This window comes from Osmerus mordax, chromosome 18 (assembly GCF_038355195.1).
Source record: "Osmerus mordax isolate fOsmMor3 chromosome 18, fOsmMor3.pri, whole genome shotgun sequence".
Taxonomy (NCBI): domain Eukaryota; kingdom Metazoa; phylum Chordata; class Actinopteri; order Osmeriformes; family Osmeridae; genus Osmerus; species Osmerus mordax.
In genome coordinates, this window is record NC_090067.1 from 10,671,304 (window position 1) to 10,692,272 (window position 20,969).

Consider the following 20,969-nt stretch of genomic DNA (forward strand, 5'->3'; position numbering starts at 1 on the left):
TATTGTTTATTTGTTTTTAGAAATGGATTGCGCTCTTGAGATACACTTAGTACATTTTGACTGAGCAGTGCCTTTTAACACAATACTATGTCAACCTTTATCTGCAGCTGACCTTCCACTGTCTCCATTTAATCCCAGCATTCCTATTTACAGATAACTCACTAACAATGCATTCACCGGGATGGGTGTGATGTGATCAAATGCAAAGATTTACATTCCGCTATGCATTTAAAGAGGCTAGCACCTCAAGCTGCCTGGCTGACCAAAAGAATGACATTTATCAAGCAAAGAGATTATAGTCCTAAAAATAACACTTCAGTACCAGACAGGGTAATGGGTGTGCTCAAAGTCCTGATGTTTGAAGACAGAAGAGTGGCACATTCACATGCCAGATGGTTCTACAGATTCCTTAGGAACCGTTAACGACAAGGGACAAGGGTTAACGCGTGGTCTATCAGCAGAGCATTCTATTGTCACATGCTTTCTGTTCATAGTCTACTAATCTGACTTGATACAAATACCATCCTGGAAGAGGAATGAGCTGAAGATTTTGAGAAGGGAACAGTGAGGCTGCACATGTTGTTAGTCATGACAGTCTCCATGACATCTTGTTTAAGTCTTTTAACTTGGGTAACATCTTGGGTAGACATAGCCATCTTCTCCAAAATGGCCTCGTAGAAGCAGTTTAGAGATGTACTGTAGTTTTTTTTCATGAAAAGTTGACCAGTGGGAGTTTAGGAACAAAATCACATGATCAGACAATGAATAATTGTGTGTGTATTTGAGCTCAGAAACAATCCAAGATGCAGGCGTTGAAATATCATATACATTTAAAACACAGAAGAAAACGCTCCAGCAGAACTTCAGAGGATATAGAATACATGAATCAACGCTCAACACATGAGCCACCGGAACATCCAGTTAAATGTCATGGATAATGAATATAAAGATGAGTATTGGAAATAGGAGGTTTTAGAAAAACGTGACTACCAGTGATGCCATGGGTACCCTCTGATCTTAACATGGTGAAGATGGTTCAGACATGTATGGCTACTCGCTCACCGAGGATGTAACTAACTTCAACTAAAGGATCAAACGTAAAGTCTGGATTAAAGTGGTCAAGTCAAAGTCAAACGGCAGGGCATCACTAGGGAAGAACCCTAGCCTTTGGAAGCATCAACGTGTGGCAGACGCAAGCTGTTACAAGTAAAGACAAATGTACTAAACATGGCTACCTTAAGGAATGAACTGTAAATTTATCTAAGTCATTTTTGCAGCTTCAAATGGTGCAGACTACATAAAAGGATGTAAGGAGAAAAACAAAGACGCTTTAGATGACCCTGCGTCTTCGTCTGATAGTCGGCATGGCAGATATTTTACTGTTTAAAAATTCCAGGCTGAAGAAACACAGAGCCAAAACACAGATGTCATCATTCATATAAACTTTAATACTGATAAAACCAGTATGGTTAAATGGACTTTGTTACAGAAAGGATTGGTAGTCTAGCGATTACAAAAAGGTTGGCATGACATTTTTGTACCTACACCGCTGGACAGTAAACTGTTAACTGAAGTGGTAAACTGCTACATAAAGGGATGCATAATGCTGCTCCATCATGAGTAACTGTACGGCTGCACCCAACTGAAAATACTTCTGATGTGTGGCTAAACAATCAACCAGAACGTACACATGGTTGCCACTGGGCATTAAAGTGCTTAATATGTGCACATTCATGTTACTTCACAATAATATATTACATGCAGAGCAATAACTTTATTTAGAATCATGGTGAATAACCTCTTTGATGCACTAAATTATTGTTTAAAGATTAATTTAATGATATTATCAATTCCCAATCCCTCTGCAGATATTACATAGACATCAGACACATTCCATTTGAAAAAATTCCAAGAAATATATTAGAGCTATAGTAGTGGTTTCACATAAAATGTTAAATACATGTCATTCAATTTAAATGTATTCTTATGAATGAAAGCCAACATTAGATGGAAAGATCCTTCCTATTCTTACAACACTGAATCTTTATTTGACAACTCACTTTGGTGGAGCTATTTATTTCATTAAATGCAGCCCAGATAATGTAACCAACAGACACTGCTATTGGTGTGTGTGTGTGTGTGTGTGTGTGTGTGTGTGTGTGTGTGTGTGTGTGTGTGTGTGTAAATTAGTAAGAAGTAATCATACTGAATACTTATTCATTCATTAATACTCCCAAAACTGTTTGCATCTACTATAAATCTAAATGCTATAAACATTATTATCAAATACCTTTTCATCCAGTCAGCAAATCCTGCTCACATTAAACGTTTTCTCCTCGAAAAGAAACAAAACAAGATACTTTCACATGCACATTAATGCAGTAATGTACCAAACATTACTCCTTTTACTAACCTTGTCATTGAGGAAACACATAACCAACTTCTACATCCATTTAAATCCAATTATTATTAGATTTTTTTTTTTGGGGGGGGGGGGGGGGGGGGGTAGAGTTGCTTCAACTAGTATAATAAATATACATTCTAAGAAAAGTACATGTTATCTGGTCTGAAGTAGAATACCGCCATTTTCTGATAGGAGACTGGAGCGTCTATAGGAGAAATAAGTAGCAAGAATGTTTTCCAATTTGCCTACTTTTGAAAAGAAGTAAACCTAAATGTATACTGATATCTGTTTGACTCGATATGTAGCCTATGTTGTTAGATAGTTACACGGTAGTTATTCAATTCCATATAGTTTCGTTTAATCTTTTCTTGTGTATAGCTTACAAACAACATTTTCCTCAACATGGCGTACACGACGAAATGTTCCATACATTCTAACTAGCCCGCAGCTCTAAGCCAATGAAATGTACACAAAACCTAGGAAGAATGAGAAGAAGCGAAATGTTTGAATTTAGGCTAGTATAAAGAAAGAAATAAGGGTATCTCACCCGAACATTTAACGGTTTTCTTGATTCGTTGAACGGCCCAAACAAATTAATGTTAAGTTTCCTTCCAAAGATAACGACTGGACAAAGTTACATCAAATATAGCCTAGCCTATGCATTAAAAGTTTTATATTTTAAATCACAGACAACTTGGAAACAAACGAATCTCAACGATGTCAGGCTATATTCTTTACATTAGACTCACAGATATAAAGACATCGTTTCGTCGGAATGAAACTTTATTTAAGTCAGTTTACCCCCTATATGGAATGTGGCCAAACCAGTCTATTCGTCCTATAAGAATGGGGGCGGAGACAATTTCTGTACATTCCCCAGCGATTTCTCGCTACTCTAAAGGTATTTGGTCTATTTGTAAGCAACAAACTTGGAATGGGTGAAGAGGATTCGGATTGTATAATCATAATCAGAATCAGAAGGCTACACATAGCTACACATAGCCGCTATACTTTATGCTTTGATTTTTTTAAATAACAAACAAGGCTATATTTGAACGATACTTAACTTTTCAGGAACAGCAACTGTATGAATGGTGAATAACTTCAGAAATAAGAGCACGATTTGCCTGTACTATCGTTACAATGTATTTTATGATGAAGATATATCTAATAGACAACATTTTATTGGCTTGCTTGGTGAGGTCACAACGAAAATGGATATAGTGTAAAATACAAGACAGGGCACTGTTCTGATATTGACCATGTGTGGTCGCTTAGACAGAATTCATTCTGGCGGCTAATTGTAAATAAACCTTTCACTAAATTATTTAAAATAGCCTATAGACACGTTTTATAGAAATGCTATTCCCTTGAGATTTAGACCATTATTAGGCGATTATAACATACAATTGACAACTTTTAACGTAATCCAAGACTATACAACTTCTCAAAAACGTTTTATTTCGAACATATTAAAGGATTCAGCTGCGATTTTATATTTTGATTGACTGCGGGGATTTATTTACCCATATAATATAGAAGGTTTCTTCGCGCGCTGTTTCATAAAGTATAGCGGCACAAGAGAGCCAATGAATGAACACGCTGAAGCCGAGCCAGCAGAAACAGGACGTTGAAAGACGAAGCAATCTAATTGGATACTTTGCTAAACCAATGAGAGAGTAGGCTTCTCTGTGTTTGCCCAGAAAAGTGGCAGTGCATGAAGGTTTGTATTTGGCTATGACTAAATCATATTGTATATTTTAATGCATGTGACAAATGTATAACCAAAATCCTTTAACCACTTTGTGAAAATTGTGAACTTGTTATTAAGTTGTAATAAATTACTCAATAAAAACAGTGAAGCCATTGTGGGTGTATAATGCCTAAATCTGAATTATTATAATACATTATTTAAATGCTTGGTGGACATTTCTTGACCTCACGTGGACAGCTATAAGCCTATTGAACTCAGACTTTACACTTTTTAAACAGAGTCTTAAGAATGTTTTAATGGACTTCAGATGACTTATCTTAAACAGTGATTTTTTTGCCAAAACACAGCTATTGGGCAAGGCCTCCCACAAATCAACAGTGACCTGATCACAAGAGACAAACTACCTACATTGTGTCTAAGCTGCCTGTCTAATATGTGTAAGTTAATATGCATAAGTTTTTAAAATCTAGATTTTTTAACGGCATCCTGGTAGTGCCTTTTGACTTTACAATATTGGCAGTGTGATTATCTATTAGGCTATTGGTACAATAATTAACATTTGAAACTTGCTAGTTAAAATGCAGAGTATCTGCAGTGCCAGGCCCCCACCTTCTCTGCATTCATATGCATTGCCTCCCCACGCCGGAGACACAAGAGTGATTCATTCGCCATATCACTAGTCAGCGTGCAACATGGCAGGCCCAATTTAAGGCCGAATTATTACAATATGTATGCCGTACTACGGGACAAGATCTATATAGCACCATGGTACTCTCTGCCCTTCTTAGCTGTTCCGCGTGTTCATGGACTTTGTAATGTGTGTGGATCCGGGAGGGAGGAACTTCTATCTTGCTGGAGAAGATGGATGCCGCCATGTGGATGAATTTCGTGTTATCACCATGTAGACCGTGGGCCTAAAACAGACGTATAACTCTCCCCCTATATCCCAATTCCTCTAAATGAACATAAACATATAATTAGAATGATAAACTACAACGGTGTGATATAATTTATGAATGGCCCCACCCCCTGTTCTTTCTCTATACTGATCCATACACTCATCCGCCACAAATTCACGTGCGCGCAAGCCCCCGCTTGCTGTCCCCCTGCTGTGGATGTGCGTGAGCGCGCTTCCGTTTTACTATTTCTTCAGTGACCAATGAGAATCGACGCTTTGCAGAGAAAGACACACGAATGTGATTCTAGTAAAAGATACACTTGGTTCTCACGGCATCCCTTTACGCGCAAAGCTAGCCAGGTTTTTCCCTTACACCAATCCACTCTTCCGCTCCTTTTTTCTCGACTCTCCACCTCTGTCCCCACCCCAGATTCCCGTTCCATTTTCCCAATCACTTAATTGAGCAACTGGGATTCCTCACGTGCGGGGTTGATTTGTAGTTTGAACACGTGGCTCATTCAGAAAAGCCGGAATAGCAAAGGTTTTTTTTTTTTGCTTCCCCTTCTTCTTGGTTTTATTGAGGCGGGCGAGAGAGCCTTACCGTCTGTGACATTATCCTTCTCTTTGCTAAGGGGTTTGGTGTAAAACAAAAAGTACTTTGCCCCTTTTTTTCACCCAGCCCGTCATCGTGTGGAGAGACGAATTAATAATTCAAATTTATATTTTTTTTTGCGCGATAAAAGGGGCGAGGGAGCGCAAACGCGACGAGGTTGCCCGTCAAGTATATCTGTGGCTTGAACGACAGGGGAACCACGCCACAGTCACTCCGTTTGATAGTAAAGCGATATATGCAGGCAATTCCGAACCTTGTAAACCCGAGAGAGCGAATAACGGTTTCCTCTTGCGTAAAGATTGTCCATTTCAGCGTAGAACATGAATAAGCTATACATTGGTAACGTGAGTGAAGAGGCGAGCGCGGAAGACTTGGAAACTATCTTTGAGCAGTGGAAGATTCCGCACAGTGGTCCATTTCTTATAAAAACTGGTTATGCGTTCGTGGATTGCCCAGACGAAAAGGTTGCAATGAAGGCCATTGATATTCTTTCAGGTGAGATCATGGGTAACAACCACTGCTTAAGCAATATGTAATTCTCCAGCTTGTTAGTGTTTTACCGTACCCTTTTCGTAAATGCATATGGCCCTGTAGGGTGGGGGTGTATCCAGGCATTTCTTCTTTCTCTCTCACAACCTTTACTTGGCCTCTGACACCGTGGTTGCACACGTCTCATCTAGGTGTACATGGTAATGTGCAATAGGTTTACAATTGTTAAAATATGCGAGTTATTCACCCATTAAGGATAGAGTTGGACTAGCCTACTTGTAACGCTACTCTTTAGTAATTGGGCGCAGTCTGTGGAACTCGAAAGCAGTGGCGTGTAACGAGCATCAAAATAACTTGTGGTGCTAGGCTACTTTGTAACCACATGAACCTGCAGCCGAGTTTGGAGTACAACACAGGTCCATCCTAGTGCCCCCCAACTTATCAGTAGCCTACGTGTGCCCATTCAGACACACCAGGTGGTTAGTAGTGTAGCCTATACCAACGACTTGAGACCTTGTATATGTTAGCATTGAGCTATTGTAACGTGTCAGTGACCATTTTCGTGTTTACTAAAACTTGTGGAAATATTGCAGTAACACACCTTCACATTTCTCGTGTCGCTACCCCGTTGATCTAATTTAATTTGTCCAATAAAGGCCTAGGGTAAGCTATAGGTCTGTCTTATTTTTTTATTTTTTGACCCACAGTATCAACGGTCCATTTGCCTACTGTTGGTTATAAACTGTTGGGATACAATTAGTCGATTAGTAGGCCTAATATCGTATTTATTCTTTCCAATAGGTAAAGTTGAACTTCATGGGAAACTTCTAGAGGTGGAGCATTCGGTCCCTAAACGCCAAAGGTAAATTATGACCAACCGTCTGCAATTGCGTAGCTATGGATATGGAAGGGGCCTCCTAGAATCTTCTTTTAAAAAAAATACAATAAAAATGGATGCTATGAGGTCGTTGCGTAGCCTGTATGCACAGGTCTGATTATCTGTTACCTCAGTTACCATATGAGATACTTTTTGACCTAGCTGGGGATTTATAAAACGTTGTGTTGCGTTAAGCAACTGAATATTAAGATCGTGTTTTCATGTATTTAAATAAGGGTGTGTGGTACCTTCCAAATCACGTCTATAGCGACAAAAACATTCTCCACTCAGTTCATAGCTCCTTCATTTTTTTTCACTGGTGTCATCTGTTGCCTAATGACTCGTATATGCTATTCACGTATACTAAATCTATATTATACATTTGCCATCATTCTCTCATTACTAGTGTTGAGTATGTGGGGCAGTGAATGTAGGCATGTATGAAGGCTTGAATTTAGGCGTAGGCCTCAGAAGGCGTCCATTTGAGAAGGATCTGCCCGTCATTCTCCCTGCCTGCCCCATGCTTCCGCCCTCCTCACTCACATTGTGGTGGTGCACGAGATGGACTCCCAAACGCGATTGGAATGGGCGGTTTGGGGCCGGAAAAGCCTAGGTTTACACAAGACCCTGAAGCACCGTGTTGTCTCTGTACAAACTTAATGTAACGAGTTGTTTCAATAGATCTACTAGTTTATCGTCATTACGCCAAATGTTAATTTGGAGTAGTCGAAATGGGCTACGCAATATGTGAAATAAGACGTTAGAATCTTTAATAATACATTTTAGGATTTTATTTTATTAAAACTGAATATAGTAGATTAATTGGCAAACATTAATACAAGACTGATCAGGCTCGGGGAACTTAACGTTTTTATGTTTAGACAATTAACGATATAATGTGCTTCATACAGACTTAAAATGGTCGTTTTATCATATTATATACACGTAATTCAAACGTGGATAAGTCATGAAATGTAGGCCTATTTCTGCGGCTGTAAATAGATTTAACTGAACGAGATGGCACTTATCAGTCTCCTCCCTCTGAGCATATTTTGGTTAAATCATTTAAAGAATCAGTTATAGATTTAAGTAGCCTAATTAAATGTTTTCAAGTAATTTAAATCCATTCAAATAATGGGTAAAGTGATCTTTAAAAAGGTAGTCTACTGATGACGGTCTTAGTGCACAAATTAAAGACAAATCTACTATTTTAAAATCATGAATAAAGACCCATATTTTTGCAAATGATAAGGTTAAAGTGAACAGGAACAATTGAACCCATGAACACAGGGCCCCGAATGAGCACTTTCTGGTTCCAGTCTATCAGCTGGAGGCTCAGCCAATCACCATGGCTTAACCTTTGAACCTTCAGGAAGGGGAACGGAAGTGTGAACAGGCTAAGGTAGTATATGGGACAGAGGATGTGCTGCAAGGTAGTAAAGGAGACAAAAACAATTATTGTGAACTCATCCTTTATTTTTGATCTGTCTGCATGCCATTACCTTACAGGTGTGGCACTAGCATCTCAGATTTAATTCATTTTAATGTTATCATGAAAGGGATTTTGCAGGGCAAAAGGGGGTAGAGGAAATTGCTTTTTTGATATGTTTTGTAGGTCCATTGTAGCCATTCATTATTTGATCATAAAAAATTAATAAATAATTAATTTCCTCCTGAAAATTTGTATTCAACCATTATTGCCCATAAACTTCTCGAGGGACGAAAGTGCACAGATTACTCCAGGTCACAATTTGACCCATGATTTTGATCTAAAACCCATGGTTTAGGTGGTTAATGGAGGGTTGTTTAGGAGTGTCCTAAAGATTCACTCTCCTGCATGGGGGGGGGGGGGGGGGGGGTAGAATATCTGGAAAAAGGAAAATTATATAATTTGTGAGGCTGTCCTTAAGTGAGCCAGACTATAATTTAACAAGTGGCTGTGTTGCTTCAGAGAGGCCCATGACTGTCTACCATTGGGATAATCTAGTGTGTGTATGTGTGTCTGAGCTGTGAAGGGATTAAATAAGAGTTGTTAATGCTAGGTGTAAATCGGGCCTATGTTGGTTTTTGTGGTTGAGCTTGTTCCCACTTTTAAAATCTAGATATACATGGCTCTGATAAAAAAAAAGTGATTACAAGCTAACCTTTGTACAGATTTCACCTTGTGCCGTCGTGGCTCATGTTTGTAAAGTAGCTCCTGGCTCTTATTAAAGAATTTGGGGTCAAAGGGTCATGGTGGGGCCCCACCTGTAAATATGGGAGGGAAGCACTGGGGTGTCTAAAATTCTGAATGTGGCTCCTTGTCATTCTACTAGCAGGGCAGAGGTGCTCTGCACACTGATGACCAACTCGGTGGGTTTGTGTGAGTGCACCATTTTAAAGGAGCCACTGTCAACGTTTTTAAAATCTGTGAAAATAAGCATTTTTGTAACTTTAAAAACAAACCGTGCCGGGGGAGTGCAGTTAAGACTTCAAGAGGGCAGTGGAAACCAAACGGTGTGAAGCCATTCAGAACCTTGCATTCTGAATAGTCAATGAAGGCACAAGCAAGGAGCCGTGTGTGTGTTCTAACATGGCTGAGGTTTGCAGTGTGGATGTTCATTTCTGATAGAGTATGGACTGCGAGAGCTGTAGTATAGGCTATGCAGATGATGAATGGAGATACAACTGAAATGAATATGGATGTGGCGCAGTCCCATGTTGCTTTTCATAGGATTTCGTCTGTGGGTTTGCACACACACTATAGTGCAGAGGCCCATAGATCACAGCTGGGCTGTGGAGAGGGGGCGGGGGCTGTTGAATGTGTAGAATGTTCGTTGAATTTAAAAGTAAATAAGGAGCCCTGCCTCCATTGGTGTCGTCACATGACAAACCCCCAACCTACATGTTTCTGTCAGTGGACTTGTCTGTGTCCATGACAACGGGGCCCCACCCCCACAGGGCAGAGAGGGCCCTTGTTGCCCTTCCCTGAAACAGGGCTTCTCGTTCCCCCCCCCCCCCCCCCCAACCCCTCCCTTTTCCAAATCAAAGGCTGGGGACTGGGGAATGCATGCACCCCCTCCTCCTCTGCACTCCCTCCCCCGCCTGACTTCCTCAGTGTGTGGAGCTATAGGTTAATCCGGCTGGAAAGTGCTTGGTGCATTTTCACATTTCGCACGGCATTCCCACCGCAATGCAGAGCACACGATTGGGGGGGGAAAGGGGGCCGCATAAGCCAGGAATGGCACAGAGGCCCGGAAAGGGCTGGAATTCCTCAGGAGCTGGTTGGGAATGTTTAAATTTTTTTTTTTTACAATTTGGCCGTTTGAAACGCATTAATATAATTCACATTCTAATGATTGAATTGAAATTAAGGCAAAGCCAGTAAGTCATGCTGAAGGGTCTCGTAGGTTTGAGCGGAATTGTAAATGAACTTCCTTCCTAATGGCCCTGTGCTGCCCTGTAAAACACACCTTCAGATCTGCAGACGTCATATTTTTGGACTGTTTGTGTGTACATGGCTAGATGCGGCATTGATGCATTTAGTGTGGTCTTCCATGTACCTAGTTAGTGTGAAGCCCAGTCTTATGGAGGTGATTGGTCTGTAGCTTGGCTGCTTAGGTTTGGGGGACATGACTGTTCATTGACTGGACAAGGTAAACTCAGTGATGTGTTGCCTATTAGGGTCGGCTATTCAACAGTTTGAAGGCAGAACTTGCATGGGATATCAATTCAGTAAGTTCTGCTTTGTCTACATTTGGGGGGGGGGGGGGCTTGTTGTGTTTATTTGGTCTGTGTGCAAAATGTGTCAGGGTTGTAGCCTGTGCAGTGCTTTGAGGTGTGTTTTGTCAGTGTGTACAGAGCTCACATTTGGAGATAGAACTCCCAGCAGTATGTACATTGTGTTCCTTTAGGTTGGTGTGTAAACAGGTTGTGGACTTTGGTGTTGCCTAGACACATTACCCACTTGACTCATATCAGGGACACCTTTCTGAAACTGGAGGGTATTGTGTAGAATGGGTATCATTCAGTCAGTTGTGCAACTGTGTATTCACAAGGCAGGCACTGGGTCTTGCTGATACTTAATGGATCATAAACTGAATGAAAATGTGAAACGCGCGCTTGCAAATGTTGCTGTCAACATTGCTAAATTGCTGTCTCTAATGGGGAAGTGGAGCCGTGCTTCAATTAGCCGCCCTCTACCCTGCGCTTACTGTACACAGTGCAGTTGCCCGAGTGCGTTTTCCAATGAGCTTGCTCTGTTCCGGAGCCCCATCTGCTGTGACGCGGCCAGTGGAGGTTCCCTTCGTTTTACAACCCGCCCCTCGTTCTTTCTCTCCCGCGCCTTGCCGTCCTTTAGCCCTCTCTGGATCCCCCTCCAGTAAAAGTGTGCTTCTTTATTGATTGAATGTGATTGCTGATGGGGGTGGGGGCATCTAGTCAATATGCCCTGTGCTATCAGCTTGTCTACGCCGATCCTAGTGCTCAGGAGTCCGTGGGGAGGGGCGGTGTGTGCGCGCCTCTCTCTTGTTCACCCCCGTCTCCCCCCTTTAGCTGTCTGTCCTCTAGTCTCCAAGGGTACGCTGTCCACTCTTCTCCGCATCCTTCTCACTTCCCCATGTCTTTCTTCTCCCAGCTTCCTCCCCTCCCTCTCGCTCTCCTTCCCTCTCGCTCTCCTTCCCTGTGCCCCCGTCAGTCTCCCAACCCGGTTAATGTGATCGGATGCAGATTTTGTAGTCTTTCCTGTTTGATTTCCCACCCTCTAAGCCAACGTAGCTCCATCCAGCCGGCAGTTCCATGGGTGGTGCCTGACCTGCTGATTGGGTGGGGAGGTGGGGTGTATATAATCAGTGAGCTTTGTCCAGTTTGTCCACCTCACGACCGAGGTTGAAGGGGGGGGGGGGTGGTATGGGATTGAATGGGTCAGTTTGTCATCTTTCTGAACAGATCACTGGTGCTTACTGTCTTCCGTTTTGCCCTCTCTCACCCCCTCCCTCCCTTCCTCTCTCCCCAGGAGCTGTAAACTGCAGATCAGGAACATCCCGCCTCACATGCAGTGGGAGGTGAGTGTTAAGCGGCGCATGTGCAGGGTTCTGGGGTGGCCACAGGATACAGGGCTCCTATATTAACACTGCATTGGCAGAAAAGATTCTCTTTAGTAGGTTTTCACTGTGGGTGTGATGCGCAGCAGGTTAATGTATAGTTAAAGAAGAATAATCGAGATGTAACAGCCTCTTAAATTGTCTCATTTTGTAGACGAAGTCACTCCACATTCAGGTCAGACGGAGTTTCTTGATTTTCAAATAAGTATCAATCTAGCAGTCATCGTGTGCCTCCCCTGTGTGGATCCCAACCATCATTGTGTAATCTATTTGGCACTGGCTGCATGCCTACCTGCTGCGCTGCCCTTGGCAATGGAAGACATGTTAGCTAACGTGACAAACCTGCTGTTGGATCAGCTAGTAGACCTTTTTTGAAATGTTAAGTTCCATCTAACAACGCTTCCTAAATACTGACCCTGTAACTCAGGAGGAAAGGCCTACAACTGGATCAACCTCAAAGCACAAGATAATGCTTTAGTGTTTACTCGGCCTGCTTGATTTTATTACAATGGTAAAATACAGTATCATTTCATCCGGGAAATTTTCCTTTCCGTTCCCTAAAAAAATAAGCAAGTGTAGTTTCTATTGTGAATCAGGCCGTCTTTGCTCTGATGGCTTTGGCTACGCTAGTTCAGGCATTGTAATGGTGGGTTTGTCTTGCTCAAACGTTTCAATCTGTTGCAGTTCTGCCCACACAGCCATGTTAGTTGTATGTGAAGGGGGGAAGTAAAATGGATGGGTTCGTAGACGTAAAGGAGCCCTTGTGTGTTATCAAGGCAAACCTTGCTATAGACTTGGGTGGGAGCGGGGATATGCGTATGTTCGCTGGCAGAAGTGGCTGGGTGGCCCTGTTCTCTCCTCGCTCCATGTGCTGCAGGATTCACAGAATGTGTAGCATTACTCCTGCCCCTCCCCCAACCAACGCTTCCTTCTGGAATGCACCCCACCCTTTCCTGAATGGCCTCGATTCCTATTGGTCAGCCTTGGAAGACGGGCAGGCCAGAGCAGCCTGTGAGACGCAGAAATGTTCTCGCTGTAGGGGCCTGTCCTATCGGTAGTGGAGCAGCCAATGGCAATGATTAGAGATGGCAGTGGGGCGGGAGGCAGTGTGATTGGCTGGCTCGATCAGAGTGGGAGGCTGACGGATGGTGCGGTTGGCTAGAAAGGGGGTTGAGCTGTTGGGGGCGTGCTGTTAGTTTGACTGCCTACAGGCCAAACACCAAACTGTGCACAAAGTACGAACGCCTAGCTCATTCACCAATGGACTGAGAGGCCAGAGCCAATCTGTTCATTCAAATCCTGTGGCTGACAGATATGGGCGGGTTGCCAGTTTTGGCTTTCACATTGAGCGGTTGTACTCGCATGAATTGATTTTGATTTCTAATGTTTTGTTCCAAAGTAAACGAGAAAATAGAAATGTGTGTATATATATTATTTGCACAATTAAATAAATGCTAAATAAAATGTACATTTACCATTGCATTTGCACAGACAAATTAGCTCTTTCTAGTGAAAACAATCATGTTGTCCAGCTAATTTGTCATCCAGTGGGTTGATCTTGTGTCTCTAACTCTCATCTGGTCTCTCTGTAATCAGACCCTCTCTTCCTCTCAGGTCCTGGACGGCCTGCTCGCTCAGTATGGTGCTGTGGAGAACTGTGAACAAGGTACACACACCTTTTTTATATTCATACACTCTCCTTCCCTTCTTGTCCACCTGCTTGGTATGTGTGTCAAACGTGTCGGTGCGTTGTGCGTCTCAGTTGGCTTTTTAGACGTCACATGTCACTCTCAAACTCCCTTGTTTGTGTTCTGAAAGGACGTAAGGCACATCTTCAAGGCAGCCTTGATAGGATGCCATCAATCAGGAAAGGATGTCTTCTCGTAATAGGTGTCTCGTGACAGTAACTTATAATAAATACTTTAATTTAATTATACAGAAATTACATTATTTTCTGGGTGAGTGGTTGCTAGTCAACATGGACGTCTAAGTCTTCATTGACCTGCATTAATGGAAAAAAATAAATTAAAGAATTGCTAGTTAGGTGATCTTCAATTGTTGTACAACATAGTAGGGCTGTGTTCTACAGAATTATTTCTGTTTCATTGCTGTGTGACAATCCTTTATTTGGTATGTTTTGAGGACAAAACCTAATCTGGGACACATGGTCCTAGTCTGAATTCTGTGTGAGTTGACTTGACACTTCTTTTTTGTGTCCCCCCTGTCCCCCCCCCCCCTCCCACAGTGAACACAGACACAGAGACTGCCGTTGTCAATGTCAGATATGCAGCTAAAGACCAGGCCAGGCTGTGAGTAACCAACGTTGTCTTTCTTTCTCTCCTCATGCATAAACGCACCCAATTTCATGGCTGTAGAGTGTTCTTGTATTGGTTTCCTCACTCTGCTTGACACCACTTTCAAAAGTGTATTTGAGAAAGGCCCATTCTCTTTTTTTGTGTAGTGCAACTGATTTTCTTTTCACACTGACCAGTCATGTTTTATTTCGACATGCAGTGACCTAGTGGGGAAATTGTCTCTTTGCTGCCCTCTGTTGTTGGTAACCTACGCTGCTACGGGGCATCGGCACCAATGGGTTGTGGACACCCAAGCGCTAGAACAGTTTGTTTCAATGCAGAAGGAATCTTCAAGCCTAGGCTTAGAAAAAAACCCTTCCTTGCACACCCTGTAGCATGCCTTGGTTCAACCTTGGCCAAGATCATTAGAACCTCGAGTAGAAGCAAACATTTTAATTGGTGTTCTCACCTGCAAGCCCAACTCAACCTCCAATACTTAGAATCCCCTACTCCTCCACCTTTACCTCCTGAATAGAATCTCTCCATTCACAGAGCTCAAGTGTCTTGCCTGTCACCGCCTTGTGTGACTAATGGGTGCCTGTCGTTGCCAGGGCGATGGAGAAGCTGAACGGATTCCTTATGGAGAACTACGCCTTGAAGGTGTCATACATACCGGATGAAAACGCTGCCCCCGATGCTGCCCCCCTGGGGGGGAGGCGGGGCTTTGCCCCCAGAGGCTCCTCCCGGTCGGGATCCCCGGGCCTGGGGGCACGGCCCAAGCTGCAGTCGGACGTTCCCCTCCGCATGCTGGTGCCCACCCAGTTCGTAGGGGCCATCATCGGCAAGGAGGGGGCCACCATCCGCAACATCACCAAACAGACCCACTCAAAGTAGGAACCACACGCGCATGTAAATGTACACATACTTTAAAGTAGGCCGCTGACACTACTTGGACTATACTCGATGTGCACACAGGCCACATGCACTCAGTTCAAGTGAATACACACGTTTAAGGGGATTATCTGGTCTCTTTGTTTCTTTTTCTGAAATGTTCTTGTCACTTGACATGCAATTGACCAACCCATCTTCCTCACCCTTCCGCTACTCCTCCTCCCTTCCTCTCTAAGGATTGACATCCACAGAAAAGAGAACGCAGGCGCTGCAGAGAAGCCCATCACGGTCCACTCCACCCCGGAGGGCTGCTCCAACGCCTGCAGGACCATCATGGAGATAATGCAGAAGGAGGCCGTGGACACCAAGTTGTGAGTTCAGCAGTCGAGGACACCACAGGCCGCGGGGGGGGGGCAGTCAACCCTACAACCGCTCGACGCATGCGACCGCCCAACGCTCACCCCGTGTTCTCCCTGCCTCCTTTTTGCAGCACGGAGGAGATCCCGCTAAAGATCCTGGCGCACAATAACTTTGTGGGTCGACTAATCGGGAAGGAAGGACGAAACCTGAAAAAGATTGAGCAGGACACAGAGACAAAGATCACCATCTCTCCGTAAGACCAGCTCTCACCAGTCCTTTATTTTTGATGTCAAACAGAGAATTGCTACCGCCGTAAGAACACTGACTATTGACACCGTGGTCCTTATCGTGCCCGTCCAGCCTGCAGGATCTGACCCTGTACAACCCCGAGAGGACCATCACAGTGAAGGGCTCCATCGACGCTTGCTCCCGCGCCGAGGAGGAGGTGATGAAGAAGGTCAGGGAGTCGTACGAGAACGACTGCGCCGCCATGAACGTAGGTCCACCCCTTCGTCACCGAGGCTGTGGTGTGGAAAGGGGCTTTTGCATTTCCTTCCAAAATGGAGCTCCCTCCACAGTACGTGCATGTGTCCTGTTTTCTGATTGCAGATGTGATTATTTCAATAATTTCCCCTGCTCCTCCTCTCTCCAGCTGCAGTCTAACCTGATCCCTGGATTGAATCTGAACGCGCTGGGTCTGTTTCCGGGCGGGGCTCCCGGTATGCCCCCTTCCATGGCCAACGCCCCCCCTCCTGGTGCCCAGGCAGGAGGCTACTCCTTTGGGGTAAGTTTGTGTCCCCGCCCCCCCCCCCCCCCCCCCCTCCATCCTCACCATGCTCTTTCTCCCTGATGGTTACATAGACCGCTATGCTACAGTGGGTGTGAGCGTCGCCTTCTATACAGGCCTTCTATACAGGCCTTCTATACAGGCCTTCTATACAGTCATTCCAGTGCTGGGCGGTGGAGACACCAGACGGGAGAGCGCACGGTCCTAAAATGTGTTTGTCTTAACGAACAGCCACTCTGGGTTCAGTGGTGATTCGGTTGTGGTGTCGTGTTTACCCCCCCTCCCCCTCCCCCCCCCCTCTATCTCCTATAGAGCAGTCCCTTCGGGGGCGAAGCGCCATTTTGGGCGTCTATGCTGTCGGCGAGCAGCCAGCCCCTCTCCGTTGTAAGTCTTCCGTTCCGGCAGGGCTTTGCACGGCTTCTGGATGCCCGCTGAGGGTCTGGGGATGCTGGGGGCAGAGCTTGGCAGTGTCTGGGCCCCCTCCCTCCCAGTAACCTGGGGGGGCAGGGCGGGGTGGGGCTGTATCTCCTAACTCTTACCGGTGTGCTTTCGCTAACCAGCCAGTGTGGGAGCTCGTAGGCCGGTCGAGGTCACAGTGTCAGTCTGCTGGATAAATTGGCTTTGGGTTACTGGGTTTTGGGTGTGAAACGATACTTGTGCAAATGGTTATCGTCAAGGATGGCATTTGTCTTGGTACAGAACCATCGGTCCTGTCCATCCTCATGGATGAAGATGCCCCCCCTCCCTCCCATCAACCTTTTGCAAGATACCATCTTGAATACCTTTATTGTGTTCTAACATGGATGGATGGATGGATGGTGCTATGCTTGACAGCCAGGGCAAGACCTCTGCAGGTTCAACGGATCTACGCAATGCCTGCTTGGGTTTAACCAATGAGAGATTGATTGGAAAGGTTCCCTGTTTTTGGTGGTTTGTCATACATGATTGCAGTTGCTTTTAATATGGAGCATAGTTTCCTGTCCTCAGTTCAGTTTTCTACATAATCCCAGTATATTTATATTACATTTACATTGTCATTTAGCAGACGCTCTTAGCAGAGCGACTTACAGTAAGTACAGGGACATTCCCCTGAGGCAAGTAGGGTGAAGTGCCTTGCCCAAGGACACATCATTTTGCACTGCCGGGGAATCGAACCAGCAACCTTATGATTACTAGCCCGCTTCCCTAACCGCTCAGCCACCTGACTGACTCTGGTGTTGTGAAAAGGTATCAGTTGGGGATGGTGCTAGGTGTTCTACTGCTTATTAACTTACTGATTGAAACCCAGTTTTTCCGGTGTGCTACATCCACTATTACCTGAAGCCTGCTGCTTGCTCAGACTAGCTGCTTAGCGTATTCACGCTGAAGTCTCTCCTGTCAGGTATTATTGGGGAGTTGATCCCACAGCATGGGGATTGAGGGTTGTGTGTGTAACGGTGGTCTTGTGTGGTCATTCCCAGCAGGGCCAGCAGGAGTCGGAGACGGTGCACCTCTTCATCCCAGCACTGGCGGTGGGCGCCATCATCGGCAAACAAGGTCAACACATCAAGCAACTGTCGCGCTTCGCTGGAGCGTCAATCAAGGTGAGGGGTGGGGAGGGATGGATGGATGGATGGGGTTTAAGGTTTTTTTTAAGGGTGGCGTTTCAGAGAAGTAATCTGAAGGCTTGTTTTGATCTTGTTGGGTTTGCTATATGGACCTGAATATGAAGGGAGACTGCTCAAGGAAAACATCTTGAATAATTGATGGATTGATTATTTAGGGATCGTATGTGTGTAGTTTTGCATTGGTTTAATGCTGGTCTCGTTTAATGCCCTGTCCTTCAGATCGCGCCAGCAGATGGGGCAGATGCCAAGCAGAGAATGGTCATCGTTGCGGGACCGCCAGAAGCCCAGTTCAAGGTATGTTCCCTCCCGCAACGTACCGTTTGCTCCCATGTGGCCGCCCTGAAGAGTGGAGGCTCCAGGAGATGGACATCCAGAATCAGAAAGGGATTTATTCGCCATGAAAGTTTGCACAGACAAGTAATTTGCTTTGGCAGGAAGGTGCATACAATAAACATATACCTAAAATTTAAATATGTGGACTAACTATACTAAGGGTACATAAACTAGCAGTACTAAGTGGGATAAATATAAGTTGCCCTAAATTACAATATAAAAATACAATTATTACAAAAAATACAAATGTACAAGATACCATGTTGTGGTGCAGAGTGTTTTAAGCAATAAGTCATTTGAGTCATCCAGTCACTCGTTGTGTTTTTCAGGCTCAGGGGCGTATCTTTGGGAAGTTGAAGGAGGAGAACTTCTTTGGGCCCAAGGAGGAGGTGCGGCTGGAGGCTCACATCAAGGTGCCGTCCTTCGCCGCAGGACGCGTCATCGGCAAGGGAGGAAAAACGGTACACGTTCTAGAGTGTTCGATAACGTGCGAGCGTTTTCAAAATGATGGTGTTGGTTCGTGCTTCATTTTTCAATGTCCTTTCTCGTTCTCCCCATCCCCTCTGGCAGGTGAACGAGCTCCAGAACCTGACCAGTGCTGAGGTGGTGGTCCCCCGGGAGCAGACCCCAGACGAGAACGACCAAGTGGTGGTCAAAATCACTGGACACTTCTATGCAAGCCAGGTGGGTGTCGGTTACCTAGTCCACCACTGTGGTCCACCTTCCCGTTCTACTGAGCCCATGTTGGTGTAAGAGGGCTATCCCGAGCAATTGAATTACTAGCTTTCAGTGGTGTAGCTAAGTGGAATTTGTGACTGGTCATTGCTTGAGTCAGATGACCCTATGCGCGAGTGACATCTGTATAGCTGGCACCTGGGCTACCTAACCCAGTACTGAAGCTGTACTGACACCACTAGCACGATTCTCTACCAGCTTGAGTTTGTACTGAACTACTAACCTTTTGACCTTGTGTGATCCCAGCTGGCCCAGAGGAAGATCCAGGAAATCCTGTGCCAAGTACGGCGGCAGCAGCAACCCAAACCCTCGCCTGGGGCCCAGCCCCCCCTCCCCCGCAGGAAGTAGACGGGCCCACTGCGGTGGCTGGTGACGGAACGCGGCCCGAAGATGGACACGGAACGGCATGCGGCTGAAATGGAGACCAGAGGGGGGAACAGGATACGGGACACGCTCATCTCAGGGGTCAAGGGTTGCTGAAGCCCTTCTGTATAAACCCCGCCCCCCCTCTCTCCTGGACTGACACCTGGGTGGATATGACCCCCCCCCCCCATTCCGCCCTGCACCCCTCACCTCTGCATCTCTGTGAGAATGTACTTCTGAGGGTTAAGATCCACGTCACCCCCACCCCAAACACACACACACAACACACCTCGCCCCATCTCTCCCTTGCCCTTTTCCCATGGGTGTTTTCCGATTCTTGTTTTAATTTTATTTTTAGGGGGGGACGTTAGGAAACACGGGAAGAAACAAGCCCATCTAATCACCTCCCTGGTGTGGTACTCAACCTCACATGTCGACAGACATTTCATTTGACTTTTTATTTCCTTCTGGCCTGAATGGAGTGTTTGTGTAATTGGTTGAAGCTTTGATATTTTGTTTTCTTTTTTTTGGAAATGCATTGCTTCGAGTCCTGGTAGGACTAGGAGAAGGGTTTGGGGGGAGGGGGTGATACTCTTGTGTTTGGGACAGGACCCGCCAGCGGGGATATGAATACGTGGAAGCCTGTCCCTGTATCAATAGTGGCATTTTATAAATTCGGATGCATTTTATAGATATACCTAGAGGGGCGAGGACAGCACCGTTGTTGATACCCAACGGATGTGTTGCAACGGTGTTGGACAGGAAACCAATTTAATATGCATTTTACCGAACTACCTCAGGATCTAGTACCTCAGAAAAAATGATTATATATATATATGAAAAAAAATATTCTTTTGTGCTATTTTTTTTTTTTTTTTTTTTGCTTTGTGGTATTTTGTATACTTTATAAAGCTAATAGTTCTTGAACATTTTTATTTTTTTAAGAAAATTTAAAATTTGGTCGGCTGCCAACTGACCTGCCTTCAACTCTATTCCTCTGGCCGTGGCGCGGTGTGGGCACAGCGGCGTGTAGACGACGCATGTTTGTGCGCCAACGGTGATCAAGACGATCCTGTACATAACGTCTGTCTGTACAAAGAGCCCGGAGTGGAGTTGTTGCCCCTCTGCAGGCGGCTGACAGGAGTTATCAAGATAAAAATGGCCTCATCTTTCCTGAGGAATCCACCATCTTTTGAAATCCATTACAACAACTATCTTTAGAGAACGTTGAATAATGCCAATCGTACGTACTGCAGCTGCAGCTGATTGGGACATACTAACTTGACGGTACATTTCATTTCAAATTGTTTTCCCTCATTTAGCCTTCGTAGTAGGACGGAGAGTGTGGTCCTAGCTTTGCTCTTCTGCGCCCTACTGCTGTAAAAACAGAAACACAAGGCAGTGACCTTATGTGTCCATCTCGCCTGCTTAGAACTTGGAACCGTCTCCATGTGGCATCAGTTTCAGACAGAGGTCAAAGTGCTCTACAGCCAGACCTGTTTAAGTTTTCTTTTTCTTTCATA

General features: G+C 44.7%; 1 protein-coding gene across 9 annotated transcripts; it reads left to right on the plus strand.

Annotated features, from left to right (window-relative positions):
* Positions 1 to 5,876: 5,876 nt before the first annotated feature.
* Positions 5,877 to 20,262, plus strand: igf2bp3 (insulin-like growth factor 2 mRNA binding protein 3). 9 transcript variants are annotated; one of them, XM_067255557.1, is made up of 16 exons: positions 5,877 to 6,124; positions 6,920 to 6,980; positions 11,989 to 12,037; positions 13,673 to 13,742; positions 14,322 to 14,385; positions 14,982 to 15,260; positions 15,498 to 15,632; positions 15,752 to 15,874; positions 15,982 to 16,117; positions 16,274 to 16,405; positions 16,721 to 16,792; positions 17,869 to 17,991; positions 18,235 to 18,309; positions 18,678 to 18,809; positions 18,919 to 19,032; positions 19,330 to 20,262. In XM_067255557.1, exons 1-16 carry the CDS (start codon positions 5,950 to 5,952, stop codon positions 19,429 to 19,431), a joined length of 1,842 nt encoding a protein of 613 aa, XP_067111658.1. In that variant the 5' UTR covers positions 5,877 to 5,949; the 3' UTR covers positions 19,432 to 20,262. The 9 variants fall into 9 exon arrangements, with proteins under 9 accessions (XP_067111658.1, XP_067111663.1, XP_067111657.1 ...); XM_067255562.1 differs by lacking the exon at positions 16,721 to 16,792 and adding an exon at positions 16,573 to 16,578 and having other exon boundaries at positions 13,691 to 13,742; positions 17,872 to 17,991; XM_067255556.1 differs by having other exon boundaries at positions 13,691 to 13,742.
* Positions 20,263 to 20,969: the final 707 nt, after the last annotated feature.

Bases quoted from the DNA above. Each gene is read 5' to 3' on its own strand.
- igf2bp3 (XM_067255555.1), top strand. From the start codon at position 5,950: ATGAATAAGCTATACATTGGTAACGTGAGTGAAGAGGCGAGCGCGGAA. The intron at 6,125-6,919 runs GTGAGATCATGG...TCTTTCCAATAG, and splicing joins GGCCATTGATATTCTTTCAG to GTAAAGTTGAACTTCATGGG. The intron at 13,743-14,321 runs GTACACACACCT...CCCCTCCCACAG, and splicing joins TGTGGAGAACTGTGAACAAG to TGAACACAGACACAGAGACT.